The sequence below is a fragment of the Trachurus trachurus genome (genome assembly GCF_905171665.1).
Source record: "Trachurus trachurus genome assembly, chromosome: 5".
Classification (NCBI taxonomy): Eukaryota; Metazoa; Chordata; class Actinopteri; order Carangiformes; family Carangidae; genus Trachurus; species Trachurus trachurus.
In genome coordinates, this window is record NC_139896.1 from 33,483,325 (window position 1) to 33,506,465 (window position 23,141).

Sequence of the window (23,141 nt, forward strand, 5' to 3'; positions counted from 1 at the left end):
CTCCGTCTCTCTCTCTCTTGCTCTCTCTCTCTCCCCCAAATGTGTGAGTGAACTTCTAAATGTGTTGCTAAAGCTGACTGTACACCGCCCAATATAGAAAGCAGCTTCCTCTACAGCTCACATCTTGTAAAAGTAACACTGTTATTTGAAGTCAACGCATCCAGTACTTTCAATACACATTTGAATTAGAAATGTACAGTAGTAGCGTTTCAAACAATACTTGATTTTTAATTACATATAAGTAAATAAATGATGCTTTTGCTTTGCTCGCTGTCACATTTACTTTGTTTTCTTCACGATGACACACAAGTCATGCCAATAATACATCTCACTGTCTCGTTACAAAATGTTTTGATCATTTTACCTCTGTCACTCTGTGGTCCGTTCATTATTTTTCAGATTGCTGAATTAAATGTTAGGATGAAAACTGCTAGGAAACAGTCAAATATTCCCATCATGATTTCTTACAGCCCGTGTTGATGTATTGTTTTGTCCAATTAACTCTGAATTCCAAAAGTATTCAGTTTGCAGGGATATTAAACAGAAGCACCTTTCACAAACTGGAATCACAGTAATTAGGTATTTTCCTTAATACGTAAATGCTTTATCCAAAAACTGTTGTCTTTTCAGTATTGCTATATTGCTCACTGATATGACATTACCTAAAATCTCCATCCTGCCTTTCCTCTTAGGTTGTCTAAGTTTCCCTAAAGGAAACATGAGAACATTTATACCACACTCACAGAATTTGTCATTAAATCAAATAACAGATGCAGCCTGACTTTCGGGAGTCTGTGCTCTCAGCAATCCCCAATTTGTCAGGGAATTATTCTCCTCAGCCTCTGCTGCATTAAAATAATCTAGCTCTTGCCTGTACCTCTACCGGAACAGAAAGAGAAAGAGAAAATCCCCTGTTTTTATATTAGCAAATCTTCTCGCAACCATCTGTTTTCTGCCTTTAACACACTGGTTGTGGCCGGCAAACAGCAGAGGTCTCGGCTCTGACTTGTCAGTTGTTGGTTGTTGTTGTATTGTTGTAACACCATGTTGTTTTGGCTTCAGGAAACCGTCTCATAAAAAAAGATGAGGGGCTCAGAGAAGAAGAAAAAAAGATAAATGAAAATGAAAAGTTTCTTCTCTCCCCTTTGTATCAGAGAGAGCAAGGGCACCGACTGCACTTTATTAATGTGCTCCATCTCCTTCGCTTTTGTGTCAAGTGTAATACAAAGGGCAGGTGTGTCTGTGCGAGAAAGCGAGCAAATTTCTATCCCAGTGCATGTTATCCTTGGTAAGAGGTGTTGGTGTTATAGAGGCCTTTGTTGCATCTTTAAAATTGCCTTTCATGTAAATAAGAGACATAATTCATCAACTGATTGCTTGTCTCCTACATTCAACTTCACTGCAGATGAATCTTGATTACTTTCCCTTTCATTTGAGCCGAAGCAGCTCAGTCTTTAATTTTGCACTATGATGAATCCTACAACAAACTGTATTTGACTAGAGCGAAAAAAAAAAAAAAAATCTTTAATTGCATCTATATCTTCCACTTTCCTGTGCAGACAGTTCAAAAATGCAGCGTTCAATCCACTCAATAATCTGCACTTGTACTCAGCATGTACTTAGCTTTGGTGCAATTTTAGATGGTGCTGTTGAATTTCCTATCGTACCTGAAAACATGCAGCCAAAGCTCTATGTTGTTGTTCCAGCTGATAGAAATGTCTGCCACTGCAGTCAGACGCACAAAAGTTAAGTTAAGAAGAACAAGAACGAGTCGGATGGTACGGAGGGTGGGGAGTGGGACTGGGGAGAGTATCTGTGTCATAGTTGAAGAAATGTGTATTAAGTCAGAAACTCAAACTGTGATAACTGTTTACATAACCTTCACCTTCAACATTAGTAACTGCCACCATCAAAAGGCAAATGTGACCTTCTCACCTTAACTTTCCACTGCAAAAGTGTTAAACAACATGTGTGCGGATTTGCTTTTTCACATTTTTTTTTTCAAATGCCAGTTGACTGAAGCGAGGATGGAGGTTAATTGAAAAAAAAAAGTGTGACACAGTCGTAGGCATAGATAGATACATACACAGATTGATATATAGCGAGAATGAGAGAGGCCGATGTTAGTGGTTCAGCTTGAGAATTTCTAGCTGATGTATTGTGCTCCAGTGTAAATCATGATCTGTGTTGACTAGTGGAACAACAAAAGCTATTGGAGAAATATAAACACAAGATAGGGCAGCGAGAGGAAGGGTGGAGGCGCAGCAAAGAGGGATAAAAAACAAGAAGGGACAAGACGACAGAAGAGGACAAGTGAAGATGCGAGATGAAACCTGTGTTAAATTAAATTTGATAACAGAACCCTAATATACACCAAAATGCTTTAATTTTGAAAACAGAGTAAAAACAGGAAATAGAAAATCATTTGAAAGGCAGGTAGTACTAAGAAAACAGACATTTTAGCCATTTTAAATCATAACCAAGAAATTTAGATGTATTAAAGTCATAATAAAAGCAGCATGTGGGGCACCACGTGAAGCACGCACATGGTGATAAGTGTCATTTAAAGATTTCAGCAGAGCCTGCCTCTAATATCTTTTTAGGCAAGTTGTTCCACAGTTTGGGAGCAGAGTTGGAAAAAAAAAAAAAAAAAAAAAATGCTGCTTCGGTGGGGTTTCGGGTTGCTAGAAAGCCACCAGTGGAGGATCTGAGGGCTCGTGAAAGAACATAAAGCAACAGGGAATTTGTGATGTAGGCCTGTCTTAAGCCCCTGAGAGCTTTGTATACAAGTAGAAGGACTTTAAAATCAATTGTAGTAGATACGAGGAGCCAGTGCAGTGTATACCTGAGACTTCGCTGATGTGTTCGCTCTCTGCTTTGTTTTCTAGTAGCAGAATTCTAGATAAGTTGCGACCTGTGAACGCATCAGTGCGCAGCAAAAGTCCAGTCTATGTGAGATGAAAGCACAGTTGAATTTTTCAGCATCTCATTGGGTCACGATTGTCAGCCTACCATGGCAATATTTCTGCCACCTTGGTCACTTTGTTTATAGTAATATTAAACTTGAGACCTCTTACCTTTTACTATCATGTGTTTGAAGCAGCTGAATTGGTGTCTCTACTTTATTCCAGTGGTTATTCCCACCATAGAACGACAAGCACCAGTGTGTTAATACATATAAACTCACATGTTTACACCAGGAATGGAAAGAGAGTCAACACGCGGTCAGCTATAAATAGCTTCGGCTCAAATGCTAGTGTTGGCTGGATGTTCCCATTGGTGTGATCAGTAGTTTGAGTGTCAGTAGTGGCCTGAGGCAGGTAGCCCCTGGGTACATGTCCTGGTTATGGTCCAGCTGCTGAGGCTGTAGCTGACATCTTTCTCACACATACAAACACACAAAGACACACATAGACAAACACACGACTCTCGTTGCAGGTACACTGACATAAACAAAATGCATTTATAGAATTCACTATGGAACATAACATAACTATTGATGTAGGTGAAGGGTGAAACATCGAAACAATAACAAATACGCACACACGTAGGCTACAACACACATCAGTATGTTTTTGCAATTCAGGTCTGTTGCTTTCAGCCTATCAATGCATTGTATTGATTCATCATATTACTACTACTAAGTACTGCGTTCACAATGGACTCCTATTATATATTATATAAATATATATATATATATATATATATATATATATATATATATATATATATATATATATATATATATATATATATATATATATATATATATATATATATATATATATATATATATATATATATATATATATATTCTTTCTGCTGGGCCTTGAGCCATATAATAACGCCTTCCCCTCCCTCTCCCTGTATTCTAGTTTCTGGTATATTGTATACTTCCTCCCATTCTTATCTTTGAAATAAACAACACTTAAATGTCAAGGTTTATATGCTAGAACTCACAGATGGTGGCAGGGATGATATATATGTGACCTAATACTTCACAAAGACCTGGAAAATATATATATATTTTATATTTAGAAGCTGAAACGTCTAAATCTCTGCTCATATAATTATTTTATAATAAGAATTACTGAAATACATACACCTTTCTATAATAAAATCTAAATTCAGCACATGTTGTGCAATAGCTAAAACTCAAACCCAACCTTGGAAATTATACTGGTATATCATCTGTTGTCATCAAGTAAAGTGATTGCATCACATTGCAATTTGCAGAAACGATGTTGCACACTGTAGCAAGCTTTGTCTCAGACTAAAATCAAACCCACAAAAGAAGTGATTCATACTCTGATGTTGACTGTTCGACCATCACGGCTTGAAATCAAACTTGATATTATGTAATATGTTTATGCAACAGAATTGACAGGATAATGTGTTTTATGAGTTGAAATATCAGCAGTATCGGCAGCGAAGGCAGCAGAACTGAGCTGCGTGAGGCTGATGGCTATTGGAAATGAGAGTTATTTGGTATTATTGATCCTCTGATGTCCATGTACATTGTTGAGAGCATACTGTACATACAGTGAGGGTCAGTGTCTCCACAATGTATCAGTACAGCATTTGTGCACATGCATTGCTCTGTATGTGTATATATATGTGTGCATAGTAAGTACTGTATACCATAGATGAGTGATAGAGTTTCCCCATAAGCCGCTCTAGGCCTTGCATTCCTCTCATTGGTGGAGTTTGATGTGTGCAAGCCTTTCAGCTAATCTGGGAAGAATGTCGTCTACAGACACACACATGTGTTCCATTAAGTCCAGATCTGCGTAAATAATATAACATGCAAGAGCTAACGTTACAGGTAACTATACCCCCACAGCTGTGCCTTTGGCTTTACAGTGCCCCACCAGCCCAGCCTATAAAAAGGCAAAGCCAGCACTCATATCTAATGAGTGGATGTATCCCAGTGTTTGCGGCGGTTTAAGACCATGCTGATTTTTACTGATTGGGTATTGAGAATAAAATCAGATTCTTCTTCCAATCTTCTTTCCAAACCAAACACAACATTATCAAACTTAATGTGGTTAGGATATGTATATGTTAAGATATTTCCATAGACTGCTGTATTATGAAAGATGAAAACAACAGGAATTATATATGTGATTACAATTTACTTATATTTAATCATACATCAGTCAAATAGTATGGGACTCCACAATAACTTCAGCAATGTGTTAGTTGGCCTTGATTAAATGATGTGATGTAAGACCTTTCAGTTACTCACTGTAGTTTAAAATGTGCCACTTGTCTGAGTGAATGTGCTTTTTCTTTCTTTTTTTAAAAGTATATTTTATGGCCTTTTGCCTTTAATTGATAGTGTAGTAGTAGAGAGAGACAGGAAATGGGGAGGCAGAGAGAGGGGGAATGACATGCAGCAAAGGGCCGCCCAAGTCGGGATTCGATACAGGTGCCGGCTGCGGCGAGTAGCCTCTATGCACACGAGGCGCCTGCTCTAGCTAAACAGTGGCCCCCGAATGTGCTTTTTCAACATTATTTGTCAGACACAATGTGAAACTGCCACATGCATCAGTATAATGAGTATCACATAAATCTGTACAGGAGCATAAATGTTTGTCACATGGCAGGAGTCATGCGCGAGAGCATACAACAGTCCGACTTCCTATCCCCATCCCTCCCCCTATTGTTAATGGTTCTAGATCCAGACGACCATCATTGGGTCTTTGTGTTTATTGTCTGCCTGATCTGCCTGTGCTGATTGGCTCGATCTGACCGAGCGACAGGACAATGTTTGCTTTTGCTGTCTGCCGGGAGGGGAAGTCCCTCTCTTGTCCTCAAACAGGCCCAGCCACAGTAACTGATACAAAGTTCAGAGGATGCCAGTCTCTTCCTGGTGTGGTGCAGCATCATCTTCCTGTGGCTGCACACCAAAGTTAGTTAGAAACTGAGCTTGAAACCTGTTTATGAGTGCAATTTATTTCACCTTCACTGTTCTTAGAGAGGATTACACCAACATGTGAGCAAACAAGTCAACTCTTCTGCCACTGCTCTATTTCGGTCAGAACACAAGTGTGGGTGTGTGAGATTTTTAAAAAAAAGAAAAAAAAAAGAAGAGGTTAGACTCGACATGGTGTCAAATAGAGATGGTAAACGACTGGCAGCATCTGGTTTTGGTAGAAATATCACAGAAACCTAAAGCCAGCCAGAAAGTGAAAGAGAGGTGATTGGGGTGAGAGTGTCTGAAGTGAAGGCTAGAAAACAAAAGAAAGGTGTCAGAGAACAAGTGTGGAGAACAATGCTTCTTGCACTTGCAAACTGTTGTGAGCCAGCAAGGAAATGTGAGGAGTTTGGCTGTTGCTGTTCTGGGTGCCAGCACTCCTAATGAGTCTGTCAGGGCCAGTTAGCGCAGCCAGGCCTTCTTGTGTCCCCTCCAGGCCGCAGACAGCTGTTATTAGCCCCGTAATGGCATGCCACAGGGCCAGATTAGCCTGGCACACTGGAGAAATATCAAACATTCACTTACTGTGGCTCCTTTGCTGGCTAAAGCAACTATTCTGCGAGGCATTCATTTAGCTGCGATGCTGGCAAGCTACCTAACAAGCCACGAAAGAAAAGGTCCCCACTGAGAGATGCAGTTAGCGTACAGTAGCTCCTGTGCTGGGTAGGAAGAAAAAAATAAATGTCTGACTATAGAGGATGCAGAAGAGAAGATGTACATATTGGCTGCTGATTCTCACTCTACTAAACACTGTTAAAATTTGCATATTTATCCTGAAATCAATTAGTGTAAATTTAGGATTTTGGAACTTGCTTTGCTGTTTTAGGAGTTGCTGGTTGTCCGGGGCCTCGCGGTGTTGAGTCAAGCTGTAAATGAAAGATCTTTTTGATAATGGCTCGTAATCATTATGCGAACCTTATCGACAAGATGGCCACCGCTGTCTACTCATCTGTTTTCACCTTTCATAATGAGCACAGGAAATCAAAACCTTACGCAGCAAAGTGCACTCACCCTTCCCTCGGGGAATAACCTACACTGTATACAGTCACTGACAGGCCTGCACCATTAGAGACGAGCATACTGTTAATTCATACGATGCGCTGCTCCTGCATATAGGGTATAAATCATGCTCTTTGAGCCTGCTGTTTCTTGAATATCTTTCATGCATGGTATGTTACATAAGCTTCTGCATACATTGATTTGTGGCTTTCACTGCGTGGCAATCGCTGTGCATCTAGGCCCATAAACACAATCTGCAAAGGTGTGTTTATAGCAGTTCCACTGTAAAATCTGGGGCCCTCACTGCTCCAACCATGTGATAAGAGTGTTAGAAATGAAAGGCAAGGCCACTTTTGGTTGGTTCAGGAATTATTTCTCACTTTAGTGTTAAATATAGTTAAACAATGCACATCTCACTGCGTAGCAGTATGAAACCCTGCCCTTGAATGTATTTGTGTGTGTATCTTCTGACGGAATGAATGTTGAGGTGGGAGAGAGCAGCGCAAGTAAAAGAGGAAGTGTGAGAAAAAGATAATGTGGTATTTGTCCTCATTAGCAGACTGCATGGATCAAGTGTGGCAAAGCCATTAAGCACTATGCATAGCAAACTGCAGCCGTAGTTATCTCCAAATATAAATTCAGTATTTTTTCTTTCTTTTTCACTTTCTCTTGTATTACCAGTTTCTACATCACCAGCTGCAGCATTTATTTTAACAGCAGGCAACGTTCAAAAGCTAAAATAGACTCTCCAACACCAGGGACAAAAGTATGTAGCTCGTTCTGTCGGTTAACACGAATACACAGCGGGTTGTCACTGTTGTACAAATCAGGTGACAAAACGAGGGCTTAGAACCAAAAGGGCGTAAGTGACATTTGACAAACTTTACAGGAGAGGCAAAACAAAATTTTGACCAGACTTCAATCAACTGTATTCATTAACCTTAAACCACAACATTGCAACTACAGACATGCTTATATGAATGAGTATTTATGTAATAAACTTATGACATATTAACACAATGAACATATTTTTAAACATTTTAAAATCAAAAAAATATGTCAAAAACGTCACATACGCCCTTTTGGCACCAAACATTTCCAAGTCTTCTAGGACATATTGGGCGTATCTGCTGAACAATGCATTGAACTGATTGAATAATTAACACTTGAATAAGTAATTAATTGTCATGTAACTCATTCATTCATTATTTTAAAAGGGTCCTATGTTCCCCGCTGTTGCTGGTCGATGGACTCTCTCTACTTATCTGGACTCTATCCATCTATCTGGCCTGTCTAGCCTCTACCTGGTCTTTTTACTGTACTAAACTTAACCAACTCCTTTGTTCATTGCCTAAACCCAACCAATTGTACAATTACACTTCTCACTCAAAGTCACAACTCAACTTCTCACTCAAAAATAGGCAAAAATCTGCAAAGTCACAACTCCACTGCAGGTATGGGACAAAAAATGGCATGTTGCCCTGGTCTTTTTGGGGAAAAGCGGGGAACATAGGACCCTTTTTCTATGAAAGGGTTCTATGTTGCCCAGTCACACACATAACAGGTACATAGGAGCCGGGGAACATAGGGATGACCCCAGTAAGGCTCTCAAGGCATGATTCTGTCTTACTGTAATCACCCTTGTGAGGGCATACATTCAAAAACAACTCTGACTCATCTTTAACTTCTTTAATATAGGATTCATCAGTTTGTTTCATAATATTCATCAAAATCTTTTCTGCCTCAGCCAGTTCCATGTCTGCAGTTTTCTCAGCCATTTTCAATGCTGTTTAAGGGCAATAACTACACTTACGCCCTTCTGGCTCTGAACCAACATGTGGGTCCTACATGTATTTACATGTATTTTTCAGGGCCAAAAGGGCGTAAGTGCACTTACGCCCTTTTGGCACTAACTGGTTTAGTTATATGACAGTTAAGTCTTTTGGTTTTTGATCAATAACTCTAAATTGATTAGGAATTCATGTGTGTTATTTTTTGCAGCAGAAAGAGCTGATCAAGAGCTTTAATTTGATATATACATCTCCATTTCGCCAAAAATGTCACTTACGCCCTTTTGGTTCTCACCCCTCGAAAACTGACATGCAAAATGCTGGCCAGCTGTTACTGGAGTGATACGTTCATGTGACGACGGTGCAGGAATCACAGAGGTGAGGTGAGATGAGCATAGCTGAGAGTGATAAAGACGAGCAGTGAGACAGAGAAAAGTGATATTTAAGGAGAAATCCCGGGATGTGCCCCCGCTGTGACTGTGGGCCATGGTGCGAACCCCACCGAGCCGCGCCGTCTTTCCCTGGCAGGGACCACTTGTTGCGAATCATTAGCTTTCCAACCACCGAGGGCTTCGGCACCACTCCTTCGGGTTGTGTTACACAGCTGAAACCCACATAGGGAAGTGCAAAGGAAGAGCTGGCAAGGCTTAGAGAGCATGCTGCACTGTAATTATCAGCTGTGTAACATATAGAAAGTTAGGAGTCAGTGCGCTACGGCGGTAGCTGCAGGAGCCCTGGCTACCAAACACAAGAGCTTAGTTCCATTAGTGCCGCTGATGAGCCAACCTGATCCAGTTATTATGTGTGGTACATCACCATGAGGTGATGCGATTTAACACGCCAATGTGCAGGCTTTGTGACGTGGCAGAAATTAATGAAACAAACATGGGTAAACAAAATGAGAAATCATGAAAACAAGCGCAGTGCAGTGCATGGTTTTACTGATACCTGCTCTTTAGAACAGTATGTCACTCTGAAACTAAATTAGCTGGAAATATCCAGTCTGTATCTGTTCAGTGTTTTCTTTCTGCATCAGTCTCTGCAAAAGTGAACCAAATATACTTATATATGCACTCTCTCTCTCTATTTCCCCCTCCAGAACAGATACGGTGCTGCAGATCGAGGTGTGAGGCTCTACAGTTCCCTGCCCATGCGCCCAAACCCTGACGGCAAGAGACTGCCCTCTACTGGGGTAAGACTCACCAACCCCCCCAACCCCCTACCACCCTCACCCCTTTGGTCTCTCACCATCTATACCTCCATGCACCAAAAAATACCACATATTCATGGAAGCCTCTTCCTCTCCCATCTGCACAGTGAGACAGTCCATACAGGATCAGAGTCAGTGTAGACACGGGTCAGTAGCTGGGAATTCCCATGAGAGAAAAAGCTCATAACAGCTGATGCACATGATCACCAATATCTGAACTCAAATCACGACGCCACCTTCAGCTTCATTCTTTCACACCGAATGCCACTTTTTCCACCATCACCACCAATACTACTGCTACTACTACAGTTGCTGCTACTGCCGCTATAGTCTCCTTATGGGCTCTTCCCACGCTCACTCTGACAGACCTGCTCGGTCCTCATCCCCAAAACCATCATTGGCCACCACAAGCACCCATCTGACTTGGTGGTTTGTGTGGTATCAGCCTGGTAGCTTTTCACAGAAGCGAGCTGCTGCTGCTGCAGCTGATAGGCCGACTAACTGTCTGCTGCTGTTTTTGTGTTGTGGCTTTTTGGATACAATTCTTCTGCCTCTGATCTGTTTTAGTTAGAATAAGAAAAAAAAAAGGTCAAGTAAGTATAAAAAACTTTAATGTTTTGGTAATTTTCTCCTTTTTCTTATCCCTTCTATTGTATTTGAGACAACACAGTCTTGTTATTTTATACTGTATGTTCATGAAGACACTTGGAATAAGAAGAAGATAAAGTTCAGTGAGGTTTAGTGATGCAGCACTTGCAGCACTTCGACTTTGACAAAGTGCTGGAACAGTCGCTCTAATTTGTTTGTGAAACCTTTCTTTCATTTTTTTTTTCTAAATAAAAAATGAAATCTCTCAGTATTGTGAAAATCATAATTAGAATCTGGCTTTGCCTTGCTTTTATGCATTTATGCATTTATGTAACAAAGGAGAGAAAATGAAAGAACAATAGAGCGAAAAGAGAGAATTTAATTTCATATGTCTCCCTTTTTCATGTTTCACTTCATGCAAGTGCTTTTTGAATTATCTCTTCACTGCTCCGGGGCTCAAAGAGAGGAAGAGTGGGTGAGTGAGGGAGAGACAGAGTAAGAGAGACAGACAAAGCAAAAGCTGCATAATATTGTTGGTGCGCACCTTTTTTAATTACAACAGAGATTGTATTGATGTCTCAGGCCACATGTCCTAAATCATTTATCAAGGGGGAGAGTGCTAACAAAGCATTTCTGAGAAACCCATCCTCTCCCAGGGCCTGGAATCATACGTTATCTAAAGTGAATATTGTTAATGCTGTTCTGTGAAGAGACCCACTTACAAATCATGGGAATGAGTTCCTTGTCAGGACATGCGTGAGGTAGTTAAAGATATATATCCACTCGCATCTGATCCTGTGTTGTGCAAATTCAACTCTGCATCTGTGCAGAAGTTGTTTATAAAATGATGTGCAGCATGTTAACAATGACGGATAAACATTAATGTTGGGGAAGAAAAATGTTTTTTAAATCTCCTCCTGCTGGTTCTTGCTTTTGCTCTATGACAAATTTAAGATTGCATCTCTTGCACAGATTGGAATTTATCATAAGGCAGACAATATGTGCTATTTTCTGCCTCACTCTTTGGTTTCTGTGTCATTTCCTTTTGTCTGTTATTACCTGGGTGCAGCATCAGTACAGTAGCACGCTGTAGCTACAGGCTGCATGGAGAGGAGGAGAATATAAACCACTTAACATGCAGGAGGAAACCAGACGTTTTTCCATTGCACTTATCAGGTGCTGCGGTGAGAGCAAGTGTCAAGGTGCAGTAGGTCCCCCCCCTCCTCCCCCTCCCTCCCCTCCTTCTCGCTCAACCCCCAGCTCGTCTCACCCATCCTCTCCTTCCTCCCCTCTTCCTTCCCCTGCACACCCCTTTTATTTTCCCCTGATCTCTATCTCTGTCCCTCCCCCCTTCCCTCACCCCACCACCACTCACCACCCTCAGTTCAGTTAAAAGTGGGCTTGGCACTTCCGCACCACCCCCCCCCCCCCTCCCTCACTCTCTCTCTCTCTTTACCCCCCCACCACCACCACTTCTTTTCTCTCTGTCAAACTAACCTCCGACTCCTGCTCTTCACCTCTATGTTTCCTGTCAAGGTGCACTGCCCACCTCCCCCCCTCCTCCCAGCCACCGGCTCTGCCCCCGCAACCTTTTCCTTTTCTTTCTTTCAACATCTATTATGGCTCTAAATGCCTACAGTTCATTTTCAAAATGCTTCAGTGCAGAGGGCATGACCCCTGTGTGCGAGTGTGTGTGTGTGTGTGTTTGGGGGGTTGGCATATTAATTCTTCCCAATCATGGGAATGTGGATGAATCTGTCTCATATGCACAGGTGCACAATGAATAACGGCCATTAGTCATGGATGTGCACAGTAGCTTAAGATATGAACCTCAAAGGAAAAGTGAGGTATGAAGTTGGAGTAGGGAGGGAGGTGCAGTTAGCCTAGCTTAGCATAAAGAATAAAAGCATGCAGAAATGGCTAGCCCATGGATGTCTAAAATTAATCCACAAATTAGCACCCACTCATTCATCAATACACAATATTCATGTCTGTTACAGAGCATGATAATGTAAAATCAGGTGTCACACAGAACTGGGCTAGCTGTTTGAGCTTTATGCTAAGCTAACCTTCCCCTGACCCCTGCTCCATACACAAATACGGGAGAGGTAGCCTATCATCTGACCCTCAGAGAAATGTCTTAACTAACCACAAGCCACAGCAACCAATGGCAACTAACAAGAGGCTTAAACCCAATATCTTACTGGTCATATACTGGAAATGAACTGGACAAATATATCAGAACAATAAAGTGAAAAAAGGCCGGTTTACATATGAAGAGTTCATTTGCAAAAGCAGATAACTCAAAAAAATTCAAAAATGCTTTAAACTATTATTTACACCAGGTGATATCAGTCAAACCAAAGTTGAGTGGCTTTGACCAAGGAGATGATACATAACAAAACAGATGTAGCTCAAAAAAATAAAGCTTTATTGAAAACAACACAATGCGAAGAATAATTCAAAAGCATCAGCTCATTTTTTTCAAAATGGCATTAATCTGCTTTTGCAAATGAACTCTTCATATTCTAACCGAACACTCTGCAGTTGTCTATTCTAGTAGTTTTTCGTACCATACACATTAACCCAAAAACTTCTCTTTGCAAACTCTGATAAGGAATCTCAATTTTGTCATTGATCAGTGACTATCATGACCTGCAGTGTAACTACATAATCACAAGAGACAGTGAAATTTGTTGCGTGTTTAAGGTGATGCACGGTGACTCTCAGAGCTGCAGGATCGGAGGTTTGTTTTAGCTCGGGTTGGATGAGCATCAGTGTGTTCTTTGCGGGGAGTCAAACTGTTAGAGCTAACATCGTAGCTGCTGTTGTTGTTTTAGCTCCGCCGCCTTGACAGTGATACATAGGGTGAAGGTTCAGAAAAGAAGATGACAGGATCGTTTCGGGACTCCTCCTTCTCTCTCTCACTCTCTCTCTCTCTCTGCCTCTTTCTCTTGGTTTCTGCCTTCGCTTTTCCTCCCCTGCTTTCTCTCCCTCTTTCTCTGTGTCTTTCTCTCTTTTTCCAAGCTGATTTGGAGCCTTGCATAGTCAATTATGGAGGGAGTGAGAGATGGAGTGGGGGTTCCAGCTTCCATATTTTGGTGTGATATTAATATTGCATGAGCGCTATTCTGTAGCGAATATCTAAGAGACTGCCTATTAAGGCAGCAGCAGGAGAAGAATGTGACAGACACACACATACACACAACTCCACACACACACACACTCACACATATAGCCTACTGTAGATATACACAGACTGCCAGAGCGCAGGGGTGAATCAGTCAGGATCAGGCCCAGGTTGTTATAATTAGTGTTTTCCAGATTTATTTTGGTGAGATAATAAGAGTGACTCATTTTGCTGTTTAATATGTCATGTTTGTTTATCTTGACATGGCTCACATCACACTGCACAGTGAGTGTGTTTGATGTTGGCGAGAAACTGTGGGATGTTCCACTGTAATTGTGCTAAAAATGGAATATTTTAACTAACCCACTGAATAAACAAACAAAACAGAGACACAACACTAATGTGTACTGTAAAAAAAAGAAAAGAAAAAAAAAGAACACTGCCAAGATAATTGTAATATTGCAAAACAGAAGTGATTTAATGATGACAGCCTTTTTAATTTCATCCTGCTGCTGGGTGGATATCAGTGAAGCGTACAGGAAGTGTCAACGGGCTGAGAGGGTGCCCGGCTATGACAGAGAGGCTTGGCGCGGACACTTTTGGGTGCTAAGTGGTGGTGACATGGCATGGTCTGTAACCGACATCTCACTTCATGCCTCCACAGATTGTCATCAACTTCTGATATTAAGGTGTCATGAGTGTAAGCCACAGTAACACAGCTTGAAAACATAATAACACTTATGATTTTTTTTTTTTTGTAAACATCAAATTGTAATTGCAGTAAGTTCCACTGGCAGGGCTAAAATCAATATCAGATTTGTTAATAATGATTTTTTTCCACTGTTATTATGATCACATTACACCAAACAAATTAGACTCTTGTGCTTTACATGAGTCACATTAATATATATTGAGAGAGTGACAGTTAATTATTATTTTCATTATTCATATCCAACATTCCGTTTTTCTTTTCTGTAACATGTTTGATGATATTGCAATATGTCTGTTAGAGTTTACTGTACTTCAAAGTGACGTCTTTAGAGTGAGAAAGAAAAAGTGGAACCAGCCAATGAAAAATCCTAACCATAAAAAAGCGAAGAAAAAACCTCACACGCACAAAAAACAAAACACATGATACTGTTACCTCGAGGAGACAGTTGATGTTAGTAGTGTTACAGTGTAGCTTGAAAATGCAATTGACGGTTAATGTAATAATTTCCCAGTTGATGAGTATGTTTCAAAACTAGATGACATCCAACCTCTGTTACTGCACTGCAATGTGAGAATTGGCTTTATTTATCTAAGATTAGGATTCTTGTGTTTTGTAGCCACAAACACTCACAGCTTTGCTCTGGCTGAGTTAAACTGTGTCTACTGTAAGTGCACTGTCCATATTATTTCTAAATATGCATCTATTTCCACTCATCCTCCTTTAGCTATAGCAAATCATAGAGGCTACTGCAAGTCTCCTGCATATCAAACATAATTATCAGCGGACACAGTTTTTCTCAGAGGATTCGGACCTGCAAACATGCTGAAGAGGTTTTTTTCTTTTGCAGCCTTCTCCCTCTTATAGCAGCTTTGCCAGGCACTGTCTAAAGCCCAGAAAGCCTGGCCTAGAGTCGACACAGCCAGTTAGTCCCGAGCCCAGAAGCATCATGCTGGGCCAGACGTCGAACAAGTGCTTGGTGACCTTACAGCACCAGCTGGAGTTTAAAGAAGTCTTTAAAAGGCCGATTCTCCACAGTAATATCATCGTCCATGCCTCAAAGAGTCTGGATTAAGGCCCGCTTTCCCTCGCGAAAATGTAACAAATGTGTGAAAAAACATCACAGCCAAAGCCAATGTGGAGAGTGCGATGGCGAGAGAAGAAGAGAGGGAGAGGGGTAGAGACAGAGAGTATTAGAGAGAGAGAGAGAGGAACAGAACAGGAGAGGCAGGAAAAAAAGGGAAAAAGAAAGTAGGGGAAACTCAACATCTTAACACCCCGCGATACCCCCACCCTGCCAGATATATCAATGTAGTTGGCTTTCTTTGAAATTCAAATGGAAAGAGGAACAAAAAAGAAAAAAAAAGAAACCTCTGGCTTTGGATGGGGGGGTGGGAGGGGGGGCTGAGAAAAAGACCTGCCATCTATGTATTAGTGCTCTGTAAATATTACATGAGCTCCACATTCACTCAGTTGTTTGGCATTACTTCCACTGGATGGGTATATTATTTTAGAAACCATGCCTTGTTTATGGAGAGGCATGACCTACTTCTCTCTCTCTGGCTTTTTTTTCTCTTTCTCTCCCTACCCTCTCTCTCTATTTCTCTCTCTCCCTTTACCTCTCTTTCTCCCCTTCTCCCTTTCTCTTTCTTGCTCTCGTATTCATTCTCAATCTGCGAAATCTCAACTGGTTGTCCCTGCTGAACAATTACAAGGCAGAGAGACCCAAATGGAGATGTTTGTAGAAAACAACATGTGTATAATTAAGGTTTAATGAGCTCTTGTCAGGGTGGAATGTGCAATTAGATTGGTAATAGAAAATTCTGCCTGAATGCTAGTGGCAGCGGCTGGATGTGGAGTCAGCATGGCAGTGAATGAAACAACAGTGAATTATTTTGAGCCCTATTGACAGAAGTAGATGGTACTGGATGCTGCATTTAGATTTAAATACACGGGGAAGTCCCAAATACAGAAAGACTGTTTCTTTTTTTCTTAGTGGTGCTGTATTGTGTGTTTTTAAATTACTGTACTTGTGCACACCAGGTTGGTTTCTTGGGAGAGCAGTTCTTAAACAGATGAAGTGACTGTGTGCTCTACTGCTGCAGATTGAAGCAAGAGGCAGAAATTGTGATTTGAATGGAGAAGGTCAGAAATGTCACTGTTTGCACAAATTTAAAAGGAGAAACATGTTTTATTAAAATTTCCTCAAAAATGCATTATTAACTAGGAGGTATTCATGTACCTCTGCCATGGCGGCACAATCTAAAATACATTGAATTGTATCATCTTAATAGAGGGCTCATGACATAAAAGCCAATCATGCGAAATGAAATTTGGTGAAATTAGAGCTGCAACTATAGTTCCCTGATTATTTTCTTAACCTTTATCAATCTGGAATTTTTCAAATATAGAAAACAGAGAAAAATGTCCATTATATTAAAACAAGAGGAACCTGCAGATCTTTGGCATATTTGCTCATGAAATGAATGAAAACATTAATCAGCTAAATGTTTTGGCCGTTCAACTAACTGATAATTCTGAGCTCTGAGCTCTTGGACAAATTGAAACTGGTGCAGAGTGCCCAAATGGATATCATCATATATTACTATTGGATGGTACAGCATGATAAAGCGACCTTAAGGCCATATTTGGCTATTAGTAAGTTTTCTCTGCTGCGCAGCATTGTTTGTTGCTGGGAGTGGGTGGTGGTGATGGAGACTTGACAAGAGCTTTGGCCATGGTTGCCTTCTGGGCAGCGCTGCTTCTTTAGTGAGTTGCTATCAGAAAGCGACACGATGGGCTGGAAGAGGTCGGGGCTAGCTGCTTAGCATGCTAACTAATGTTAGCCCCCAATAGCGCAACCTCCGTGGTCAACGTAACAATAGTGATGCAGGCAAAAAATGTGTATTTATTGAACTCAATCATCCCCCGTTTGCTACCTGGCACTTCTCTCTAGGCTTTTTCTGTCTTTCTTTTTCGGTCCCACAGACTCACTATTTCAGGCAGGAAGACTTCAGGCCCTGTATCTTTCTAAATACGGCACTTGTGAGAAAAAAAGCAGGTATCTTGCTGCTCTCTTATTCTGCTCTTTTCTGACAGTCTTTTTCTTGACTTGGTGAAATTGCCAATTGTGGGTCTGGTGGAGAAGAAGATCCACACACACAGAAATCGTGTTTGGCTCTTTCTGAATTACTTGACTAGTCCCTGAATGAGAGGGCCCTTTGTTGGCTTCCTCTGGGACTGCCCTTGAAAGGCCCCTATTGTGTGGTAAGCACTATGATATAATGCAAGTGGATTTAATAGATTTAATGGAACACACAGGCATGGTTCTCAAACCCTCATGTGATGGGAACCAGCCTGTTTTAAGACGCAGAACCACATCTTAAAGAAATGAACTGATACGTGAATGTCGCGTTACTACGGAAGCATGATAAGCTTTTTTAATATTATACGTTATTGATTCTGTCCAGTGAAAAGCCCATTGCATTTATCTTGACATCACAATCAGTGTGTTTTGGTATGTTGTTTTCCAGATTTGTGTATCGCCTGATTATCCGTTCCTGTGTTCCACCTGAGTTGTGTTTGGAAGTCAAGGTTAGACAGAGTGGGGGGAGTTGAATGTCAGCGATGTGTTAGCTTTGTTTTCATTGTGTTAACAGGGGCACAATGGTACGATTGTGTGGCCATCTGAAACCCTACACCTACCCAGAGCTTTCGGGGGTCAGAGGTGGGGGAGATGTGTGTGCCTTTAGCCCGACGAACCATGCATTTTGAAAGACCCAGAAAGCAAAGAGTAATCCATCCAGCATACCATCCAAACCCTTCTGCTTCAGCAGCTCGCTCACATACCAGATCTGCTCATCCAGAGTCCTTGTAAAATGCTCTCATTTTCCAAATATAAATGATGCCCCCCCCCCTTCTCCTTCTCATTTTTCCACTTCTTCCCCTTTTTACTTTCTAATCTGTCTCATTATTTTAAGGTGCCATTTGAGGTGTGGCCTGCCTCTTGAAACCCCTCAGTGTGATGGACAAGACCATAAAGCCGAGCAATAAACCTGAGATGAATGTTATATCTTAACACTGATAGAGGCAATTAAGTCCATCATAAGCGAGAGAGGGAACACTCTTCTCTGGGGACTCATTCACTTGCATGGTTTAACATGATCCCCAGCTAAATGCCTTATTTTATTTCTCCTCTCAGCTCACAGCTTACAGTCAAGCACAAATTGAGCTGATGTGTTTTTTTCACACAATTTGGTCTTTTCTGTCTGATCTGCCCTTTTCTGTCTGTCGTCATGCGTCTCCCTCCCTCCCCCCTCTCTCTCTCCCTCTCTCTATCTCTCCCTTTCTCTCTGTCCTCCCCATTTCGCCGTATTTGTCATGGTAATGTAAAAAAAAAATCTCAGCTGCTCCAATTCATTTCGTGCTCTTTCAGTCGAGAAAGAAGGGCAATCCTGTTTCTCCTCACTAGTTTCTGTGTGTTGAGGTTTAGATGTAATGAAGACCATATTTCATCTGCATGGAGTTATATGGCTGGGCGTGGCTGAGCAAGTATGTTATGGGAAAATAAATATTATGGAAGGTCTAACTTTGTTATCTTTATCTCACAGGGATCAATGTGTGTATTATTGGATAGGATACATTACACAAGCATGTAGGCATGCATGCAATGTGCACACATTCAGAGCCGAGAACATAATGCATGCATACACGAGTTGTATATACGTGCACGTACATAAGGAACACATAAAAGTGAAATACACAAGCAGCAGCAGATATCCACGCATACACACAGGCATTCCATATGTCCGCAGCACACCATCCCCCAACACTCCCTCTGCTTTGGTTATGTCTGTATGTATATACTGTATGTGTGTGTGTGTGGGGAGGGGGGCATTCATGTGTGTGTGTGTGTGTGTGTGTGTGTGTGTGTGTGTGTGTGTGTGTGTGTGTGTGTGTGTGTGTGTGTGTGTGTGTGTGTGTGTGTGTGCCTGCCATCGAGTCATTGAATGCTCTAATGACCACAGTCCTGACACAGGTATTTTGACTGCTGCCTCTTTCCATCGGCACATTGACTGACATGCGATTAGTTACGCTGGGGTGAAAAACTAGGGAGGCGCACGCTGTTGCCATGAAAAGAGACCAGGAGGAGGGTTAAGTTCTCCTCTCTCCGTCTCTCCTGCCTCATCTCGCTTTAAATCTAAAACATCCCCGGCTGCAGTCATACCGATGGTTGCACGATTTAGTATTCAGTACGTACAGTAAAGCACAGCTGGGCTCGCAGCGACCTTATGAGAAAAGCCTCTCGTGTAGATCACGGCAGGTTATAGCAGCACTATAGCACAGAATGCAAAACAACCATCGAAGCAGGAGTATGGAATTTATACAGCACTGATCTGAAACCACTACTTTCTTTTTTATATAAGTGAGGGTGTTTTCCCCCCGTTACTGACCTGCAGATTACACATTTAATGCATGTCTTATCTAACCCAATGAGTTCCACACAGTGAGATTAAATGGAAGTTAAATGAGAGCAATGATATCGGTAACGCTTTATATTAAGGTCCTTGTAATAAGCATTAGTTAATAGGTAATAAGGCCCTTATAAGTGATTACAAGATGCTTATTAACATTATTATGCATTTATAAGACTATATATGTATTAATAGACTCATTATAATACAGTTAATAGCAGACTATAAGAGATTTATAATAACTTATAATAAACTTAGTTAACTGTTTGTTGATGCTTATGAACATTAATAAAATCTTTATGAGTATCTTATAATTGTTCATAATAACATTACAAACACATATATTGACTCAACTAGCCCAATCATTATGTCTTTGTTATGCCTTTATTAATCCTAAGGTCTGTGTAATAAGCGTTAGTTAATAGGTAATAAGGCTCTTATAAGTGCTTACAATCATTATAATATAGTTAATAGCAGACTATAAGAGATTTATAATAACTTATAAGAAACGTGTTAACTGTTTGTTGATGCTTAAGAACATTAATAAAATCTTCATGAGTATCAATCTAGCCCAACCATGATGTCTTTGTCATGCCTTTATTAATGTTTTTTTTGTTTGATTTATTAACATTAATATATACTTTATTGCTAATCTATTATAAGTTAACTATGCACTTGTTAACAGTTAACTATGCTTTTTGCAGGTACTGGATCTAAAGCGAGAACAATGTCTTATTAAGGCTGATAAATATTTTATTAAGCATTTGATTTTGGTTTTCAGAAAGGTGCGTCGGAGGAGAAGAGCAGACTTGTAGAGAAACTCCTGCACAGTTTCTTCTCAAAAATCAGTTTTCTGAGTTTGTTTTGTGTGTCTGGCAAAGTCACTTTTTTTTCTTCCTCCTCCTTCCAGTGTTTTTGAGGGACTGCTTCTTTTCTGCTTTTTCTCAGTCTGTACAGTCTATGCTGTTGAGTGATTCGTCTACCTCTTTCGCTTTTATTTTGAAGGCAAACAGTAAAACCGGAAGTTCCGATTTAAGCTAGCAGCTGATAGCTTAACACATGCCCATGTGTAAAATGGAGGTAGTTGCCCAACATTTTTGCCCCCGAATAGAATTCAAACCTATTCTGGGCTTCGAAAAGAAGCAGCTGACAAGAGGAAGCGTTGTGAGACGGAGGATGACTCTTCTGGTAAGTTTAACTGCTGCTAACTAGTTAGTACAAACTCAAACATGCATAGCTAACGTTAGCCGAAGCTAGTGTAGACCTAGCCGCCTCATGACTGTTGCTGCCCTACGGAAGCGCTCCTCTGTGTATCACTGAGAAAGTTTTTATATTAAAATAATGAAGTTTATTTTGTCTCCAGCTAGGCTTATATACATACAGTGTACATTGTCGAAATATATAACTTCTCTCTTTCGTTGTGCACTGTCTGATATGTTGACACTTTTCTGTAGGCCTACTTACTGCTGTGTACATTCAGCACAGTCATTTGAGTTTAATGAAATGTGCTACATTAAGACTCTATTTAAAACGCTTGAAAATTCAACTGTAAAGTGTTATTGCAGGATATATCGAGACTTTTATTTTTATGTTTTTATATATATATATGAAAAAAAAAATGCCAGTATGAAAACTCAGATGTAAATTTCCTCTATACTCATTATCTACCGACCCCTCCTCAGACCCAGTCTCCTCAAGCTCCTCAACCTCAGATGATGGCAAGAAGAAGAGGAAGAGGGAATTGCTTTTGATGCAAACAAGAGTGCAAAAGAGCAGCAATTAAATGTTCAATGGAATTAAAAAAAAAAAAAAAATTAAAGTGTACTTTTTTTCCCCAAACACCTGTTTTAGGTTATTTTTATTTTTATACATTTTAAGTATAAAAATCATGTTGCACTTTGCAAAATTGCACTTTTTTGAGTTAAATTATGTTTTGTCTAATATGCCTAAATGTTTTAAAGGTGCTTTCTACCTGTTTTAGGTGATTTTTATTTTTATACATTTTTAGTAAAATGTCTCTTTACTTGACAGCAATGAATAAAACAATGTTGGGCTTCACTGTTGAAACATTTGTATTACTATGCAATCTTTTCTTTACATTTTATCAACCTTGAGCACATGTATTGTTCATTACAGATGTGGAATTTGTGAAAATCATTGTTAACCATTAATAAATGCATTACAAAAGATTTATTAGACTTAATAAGGCATTGTTCTCGCTTTAGATCCAGTACCTGCAAAACGCATAGTTAACTGTTAACAAGTGCATAGTTAACTGATAATAAGGGCATAATAATGCACAATAAAATATTTATCAGCCTTAATAAGACATTGTTCTCGCTTTAGATCCAGTACCTGCAAAAAGCATAGTTAACTGTTAACAAGTGCATAGTTAATTTATAATAGATTAGCAATAAAGTATATATTAATGTTAATAAATCAAACAAAAAAGATCAATAAAGGCATGACAAAGACATCATGGTTGGGCTACATTCAATGTGTTTGTAATGTTATTATGAACAATTATAAGATACCCATGACGATTTTATTAATGTTCTTAAGCATCAACAAACAGTTAACAAGTTTCTTATAAGTTATTATAAATCTCTTATAGTCTGCTATTAACTATATTATAATGAGACTATTAATACTTGTAAGCACTTATAAGAGCCTTATTACCTATTAACTAACGCTTATTACACAGACCTTAAGATTAATAAAGGCATAACAAAGACATAATGATTGGGCTAGTTGAGTCAATATATGTGTTTGTAATGTTATTATGAACAATTATAAGATACTCATAAGGATTTTATTAATGTTCATAAGCATCAACAAACAGTTAACTAAGTTTATTATAAGTTATTATAAATCTCTTATAGTCTGCTATTAACTGTATTATAATGAGTCTATTAATACATATATAGTCTTATAAATGCATAATAATGTTAATAAGCATCTTATAATCACTTATAAGGGCCTTATTACCTATTAACTAATGCTTATTACAAGGACCTTAATATAAAGCGTTACCATGATATCTAATCAGTTATGTATTGGCAGTCATCCAGAGGTTAGCTGTTTTCAATTGGTAGAGAAAAAATTAGATCTAGGTAGGTTCTTATTGTTCCTAAAACAATGTGTATTGAAGTAACTTCAATATGGAAATACTAAATTTTTAATGCATTATAAGTGATCAAATTAAACCCAATAATACTACTCACTGTATGTGAACACTACATGACCTCAGGTGATTTTTTT

General features: G+C 39.8%; 1 protein-coding gene across 2 annotated transcripts in view; it reads left to right on the forward strand.

The window, feature by feature from the left end:
- The window catches only part of tox2 (TOX high mobility group box family member 2), a 103,258-nt gene that overhangs the window by 25,008 nt on the left and 55,109 nt on the right, over positions 1-23,141 (forward strand). For both annotated transcript variants that reach the window (XM_083971413.1, XM_083971414.1), the window contains exon 2: positions 9,869-9,961. In XM_083971413.1, coding sequence (XP_083827539.1) covers positions 9,869-9,961 — 93 coding nt within the window. The remainder of the gene's footprint in view (positions 1-9,868; positions 9,962-23,141) is intronic.